Source organism: Salvia splendens, chromosome 8 (genome assembly GCF_004379255.2).
Source record: "Salvia splendens isolate huo1 chromosome 8, SspV2, whole genome shotgun sequence".
In the NCBI taxonomy this organism is placed as follows: domain Eukaryota; kingdom Viridiplantae; phylum Streptophyta; class Magnoliopsida; order Lamiales; family Lamiaceae; genus Salvia; species Salvia splendens.
This window is the reverse complement of record NC_056039.1, coordinates 31,713,035-31,719,563: the sequence shown is the minus strand read 5'-3', so window position 1 is coordinate 31,719,563 and position 6,529 is coordinate 31,713,035. Positions and strand designations below refer to the sequence as shown.

Sequence of the window (6,529 nt, the reverse complement as noted above, 5' to 3'; positions counted from 1 at the left end):
AATATGGTCAATCAGCTCATCCAAGATCTGTTTTTTCAAGAAAAATGACCTCATAAGAATTTGCATAAGGTTTTCAATAGGACTAGGACAAAGTAATTTCCTTTTTTCTGAAAAAAAATAATGTTACAATATCTGGATGATGATGAGGGCACACCTAACTAAGGTTGCCACTATGCTTGAGGTAGGAATTCATAGATATTGAACAAATATCATGGGCTTCTGGATTTCTTGACATTTGAATGCATGGAAGCAAGAAGCAGCAGCAATGATGCATCTCAGATCTCTAACTGAGCCCTGAAACAAAACAAAAAAAGATAATAAAAGGTCAATTAAAATTCAATGACAGACATGAATGAGAAAGATTAAAGTTCTCAATAACCTTTTATGTTGATGCATTTGGACCAAAACTTAAAACTTGATGCTTCTGGAGGAGCATAAACAAGTTTCCTCAGATCCATGTCAAGGGTTGAGCTTCATTGTATAGATCTCCTAGTTCAAACAAGAGGTGGAATAGTTGAGGCTCTTTATCTCTGTGGAAAGAAAGGATGCATTATTGGTATGCTTTTCACCTTCTCTTGAAGCTGTTCTTTATATCTTTTAGAGGTGCACGAAGACCACTAGCACGAGAGCCAGATGCACTGTATCTAAATGATGATAACACTGCTACAAACTTTTCCATTGACTTCTCTGCTATATTAGAATAACGCCCCAAATGACTAATATCGGAGCCAAACTTTCCCTCTTGAGGCGTCTCTTCTTCCTCTGGATCAGAAGAGTAACCTGAAAGGGTAATGTCGTCTTAACAACAATGCTGTGGCACTCAAGCTATGAACACTAGTGCTACTGGGAATAAGCTTTGCATACTATCAGAAACTAATAGAGGCAAAGTAAGAGAGAAACTGAAGCACATTGTACAACTCAACAATTCAATCCTTTCTGAAGCAGACGGTTTCATGTTGAGCTTCTCTTTGACAAAATAGTAATATGATGTAATTATCTATCTCAACTAGGACATATCTGCAAATTGAAGAATATCCTTTTCTCGGCACATATATTTAACAGGAAATGTACCTGATCTCCAGTTGTTAGCATTTTCATCCTGCAGCATATGGGAAATAAATTATGTACCAAGAGTACTTGAGAATCACATAGAATATGATAAATAATAATGATCAGGACATACTCTTGGACTTTCAGTTTGAGATAACTTTCTTTTCTTTGCCGTGCATTCTAATGAATCATCAGTTGACAGCCCCTGATGACTGTTATTGTGAGACTCATCAGCAATGGCACTGACTGTCTTGTCTTTGGACAGATGATTCTCATTTACAGAAGTTTCTTTGAAAAAAGAACTCCTCACTCTATGTTTTGGGTACTCGACTATTTTTTTTGACTCACCATCATCATCTACATCAGACAATTCTGAACTGTGCGTCTGGAAGGAATACTTCTCAAAAAGATTGCTTGATTGACCATTAGCATTTTGCTTGATGCTGGGCCGAAAATAAGGACTATGAACAGTGATTCTCTTCTCCTCTGTGTTGCATGTTTTCTCAGATACAACAGTGTCCAATTTGTTATCACCACTGAGGTAAACATCACTCTCATTTTCCTTCCCTGTCTCCTCATTAGGTTTTTTCATAAAATATGAGCTTCTCACTATAACATTTTTATTTCCTGATGCCACTTTTCCATTTTCTCGACTTGAGTCAAGATCCTTGTGCAAGGAGATACAAGGCTTACACACTGAATTTTGCAGTGATGTAAGTGGTTGGATTTCTTCATCTCCCACAACTCCTCTCTTGCTAAATGGCCCTATACATGAACAAACAAATCAGTGGGCACTGTTTTCATAAATAGCTTCTTATCTGTAGAAATGTCATTCTCACCATGATTATGTCCCCCCAAAACCTTCAAATCATCAGTTTCAGAGCCATGCTTCACCTAAAACAGAAAAACCAAAAATAATTAGCAAATGACAGGTTGTGAGAGAAAAATTAAATGTCTGAACTTTAAATCGGTTGCTGGCCCTCTAATAAGCACACATATCATATTCAATTAGAACTGACCTCATGTGGACCTAAGCCAGGACTGAAAGTTTTATTGTTTTCATTTGGTACACTTCGAGGGGCCCTGAATTTCCTCTTTGCCTCGAGAGAAGCGAAGCCTTATAGTGTCAAGGGAAAGCCAAGTTTTCTTAATCCTCTAAAGAGGCGTGAGATAAATAGTCTAAGAAACAAGAAATAAATTGTGTTCCTTGCATGCTAAAACCCTCTCATATTACACTTGCTGTGAGAAAATGAAATCACTGCAAAAACTATCAAACCAAATGTGATATAGGTTCAAAGTAACTATAGACCATGGAATTTGATGAGATTTAAGCATAAGAAACATGTACATCCTATGCCATAACATGAGTCACACGACAGGGGTCAAGGACTCAGGAGCATATAAAGCAAAAGTTGAACCTGCACTTAACGTTAACAAGAAGGAAAATAGGATGTTCTTACAGAGTTCAACCTAGGTTCCATGGCTTTAGTGTAAGGGTGCATGCAACAAAAGTAACCAGCTGCGTGAAAATGAGAGAATGATAAACTAAAAAGTTTCCTTGAATGGATACAGAAGTAGTTTGTGAGAATATTTTTCTGCACAGGCAAATCAATCTTCTTCCTTTCACTGTCAGGCTTGAAAAACTTGAGCTGGTAAGTTCCTTCGAGTGTCTTTTCAGCAGCACCAGATTCTCTCTACTTATTACAAGATAATTATAAAGGAGCTCATGATGTTTACAATACTTCTAAATCAATGAAAAAGTATAAGACGTACTTGGATGGGATCTTTAGTGATAGGATCTATGTCTCCTTCTGCAATGCCTTTAGCCACATGCTGGGGCAATGAAGTGATTCTAGTTAAGGTATCCTTCTAGTAATGCATGGAGGGACAAGTGCTTGTGTAGATCAATTACTAAGTATGCAATCTATAGCAAAAGGATATGGGCCTAAGAAGTCTAAAACTTCATCAGCAATGCCAACTGGCTCCGACAGATGTACAATATCGTCACTAATAGGATCATAAACACGTTGATGCTTGAAAGTCAAAATTGCTTTCTTGAATGATTCCTCATAAAGTGGAGTTACATCAACGCTGTTGTACTTCAAGTGCTTGATTACCTGCATCATGGTACAACATTTAGTAACCAAACTTTAATGTGAATCAACTGACAGAAAGCGTCAAAATTTCTATATTAAGATAATGATTATACATTCTCGTGATTTTTAAACTTCTTCATCAGAGCGTGAGCTTTTTTCAGACCCATTCCTGGGAGAGATGGCAGATAGTCGCACCCACTTAAAATGCACATCTCCAACAGCATCATCTGGGTGAATCCCTCTAAATTTAGTTCTTTGTTGTGTTGTAGCATGGCACTCTTAAACTCAACACCTTGCCCGAATTTATCCATTTTGTAGATGATCTGTGTGATTCAGTACAAGTTCATGAGAATATAACAAGACTAGATACATGAAAACGTAAGTACAATGCCTTTGGAATAATGAGAACAAAAGCATGAGCAAGTAAAACTCACCCTTGGGCAACCAAATGCAATTAAATCTGAATCTTCCGTTATAACAGCTTGAACATGTTTGCTGACTGCCAAAAATGTCATTTGTGCATCTGCCTCATAAGGTGCAACAACGTAAGCAATATTTTCTTGCTTTAAGACCTGTTAACAATAAGAACAAGCAGATAGACTGTCAAAGGAACAGAAGGAAAAAGATTGTTAAGTTCTAGCTCCATAAAGTGTTTAAAATGACCCCAAAATATACTGGGAAAAATGCTTGGCAATTTCAGAATATTAAAAGCTATTCCACCTGAATAAGGTCATAAGCAATTGAAGGTGATATATCAACAGCCTTCTGGTAGCAGTCAAATGCAGCCTTTAGATTTCCATTTGACTCATGTTCCATAGCACGGGAAAGGTTTTCTCTTCTAGACCTGCAAATAACAAATGTGAGAAAGATAGAAATTACTCAACATGAATCATCAAATAGAGGTCAAGGGTACACCATAAAGAAATTAGAGAGTATGGAAGCTAAAATAACAGACTGCAAGGACCATTTGACAGAAAACTGGAACTTCAGAAACTCTATTACTTATAAGCAGCAGAACATATCAAGCTAATCAAACAGAGAAAATTGATGGACAGAATTCGATACCTTGCTCGCTTAATCTCTTGCTCGTTCTTCATTGGTAGAGGACCCCCATCAAATACAAGGATGGGTTTGACACCATAATGACGTAGCATATTCACCCTATGCATGCAGTAGTTAATGTGCCTGAAAAACCAAGACAGAAGCCCACTATGTCATCTTATCTTTCAACTTAGCCTTAGAATCCTTCTTCAATCTACGTAAGTGATTTCATTCAAGTGATCAAACAACCAGAAATTTGCAAATAAGTTATCTCAAGCCCAGTCTAGTAAAACCCTCAAACAAGAATGCCATATATCCTGAGCAAATTTATCCTATGGAAAATTTATCAGTGGCGATTTAAAAGAGATTCACCAAAAAGTGTTCTTAACATCTCTAGTAAAGCAACATTTACCCTTCAGATCTATGAAGAACAAAAAGATACTCATAACCCAAAATTTGTTGCTTAAAATTAAATGAATCAAAGTGATAAACATGGGGGATTTGCATACTAAAACCCATTTCCTCCCTTCGATAAACACAGAAACCCGGATATTCTCAGATTCAATATAAAGACCCAAAATACGCGCATTGAGGAAGATAAAAAAAAAAGCAAGCATCTAAATAATTGAGAGGCAATAATGTGGAAGTACTTGGAAGTGGGTTGGCCTTTGCAGAGCTCAGTGCTGCAAGAAAGAGCGCCTTTGTGCAGCCAAGAATACGTATCGACGGCAACGAAACAACCCTCCAGATCCTTAATGTGAATCGGATTCATGATTGATTTCAAAAGCGGCAGCAACCCTTGGATACCCATCGCCAATCTTGATCGATAATTCAAGAAATGTCAGCAAGATGTGTCCTGGACAATTACACACCGACGCGAAACAGAAACTTTGTGTTGGAAATTGAGGACCCCAATTTGGAGGGAGGGAATGGGCGGGAAATTGTTGAATATCACACAGTACCAGTGGGACTAGGGATTGCAGATGCAAATTCATACAATTTGAGGGATATTTTCGGAATTACGTAGTTTATGACTAATGGACCAAAGGCTTTTGCTGTGAAATGAAATTGGGCTTTTGTCTCCGTCTTCAAGCGGCCCAGTAACAAAGTGAATGAGATCCAAAAATAATGTCTCTTTGTCATTTTCGTTCTTCTTATAAAATTAGTACTACTATAAAGTGAATGAAAAATTATTTTCTCTCCTACTTAACTTTATCTCCATTTTAATTATTCATTATCATTTTCTAAAATATCAAAGAAATCAATCTGAACGGAGGGAGTATGACTCTATTGATTGAAATTATTTTTGAGTATTATATTATTAAATTAAAGGTGATTCCATAAGGATTTCAACGAAATCTTAATTGCATATGCTCGGACGGATAAATTTGCACAAAAATTATAATTTGTATATATCAGTAATGACTTTATTCTTTCTAATTTATTCAATATTATATTTTATTCTTTCTACTTTTTTCTCTCTCGTACTTTCTCTCGTACTTTTCTACTTTTTAGGGAGTATGACCCTAAACCCTTTTTTTCTTAAACTCTGTGTCGAAAAGAAACGCTTCGACTATGGCGGAACTGAGGAAGTGTTGCATGTTTAAAACCGTATAAAATAGATTTTACCATTCATTCTCCTGTTTCAATACATACTTATTCTATCTCTCAAACATGTTCAAAATATAAATAGATTAATTTGTATATAGCCGTTAAAATATTCATTGGTTACTCGTCTCCATAGTACTCCATCAATATGTATAATAGCAAAAGTCTAAAGGATTAAAAATTAAATTAAAAGTATACATTTGGAAAATTTAGTAGGAGCATCTATAAAATCTGTATAGATCATATTCACTTATCCTAGCCATACATGATTAAAAGTTAAGTTTGTACTATTACTATTCTAAATGTTCCATTAATGTTGACCCATTTTATTTTCGCACTCGTCTTAGAAAAATTATACTACGATGTCTACGTTCTTGAGTGGTATGTGATTTTAGGAGGAGTTGTTATGTAGTAAATAGATAAAAATTGAATATTATAATAAGGAAAGGAAGAGATTTGTTCCAAATACTATAAAAAGTGGACATCTTGAGTATGTCAAACTTAAAATGAAAAGTGGAGATTAAGAGCATCCACTATAGTATAGGCGCGCCGGCCGCCCCGGAAGCGGCGAAGGCGGGGCGGTCTATAGTGGGCGTGACGTCCGCCCCGGAGCGGACAAAAAAATGGGGCGGAAGGCCCTTCGGCGAGAATTGTGCGAGGACGCGCCTATCGCGGGGCGGGCGGCGCGCCGGCCTATAGCGGGGCGGTTTGGGGCGGATGATTTTTTTTTGTTT

At 36.9% G+C, this 6,529-nt stretch overlaps 1 protein-coding gene across 1 annotated transcript; it reads right to left on the bottom strand.

The window, feature by feature from the left end:
- On the bottom strand, positions 1–5,128 carry LOC121742984 (exonuclease 1-like). Its single transcript, XM_042136147.1, has 15 exons — positions 4,838–5,128; positions 4,212–4,331; positions 3,867–3,990; positions 3,581–3,718; positions 3,260–3,469; positions 2,992–3,167; positions 2,824–2,896; positions 2,621–2,744; positions 2,070–2,167; positions 1,890–1,944; positions 1,184–1,815; positions 1,072–1,099; positions 570–780; positions 380–489; positions 1–294 (listed from the first exon to the last, which is right to left on the bottom strand). Exons 1-14 carry the CDS (start codon positions 4,996–4,998, stop codon positions 474–476), a joined length of 2,166 nt encoding a protein of 721 aa, XP_041992081.1. The 5' UTR covers positions 4,999–5,128; the 3' UTR covers positions 1–294; positions 380–473.
- Positions 5,129–6,529: the final 1,401 nt, after the last annotated feature.

Coding starts and splice junctions, on each gene's coding strand:
- LOC121742984 (XM_042136147.1), bottom strand. CDS start 4,998: ATGGGTATCCAAGGGTTGCTGCCGCTTTTGAAATCAATCATGAATCCG. Junction 4,332..4,837: donor AAAGGCCAACCCACTTCCAA/GTACTTCCACAT, acceptor TTGGTTTTTCAG/GCACATTAACTACTGCATGC. Junction 1,816..1,889: donor TTTGGGGGGACATAATCATG/GTGAGAATGACA, acceptor GTTCATGTATAG/GGCCATTTAGCAAGAGAGGA.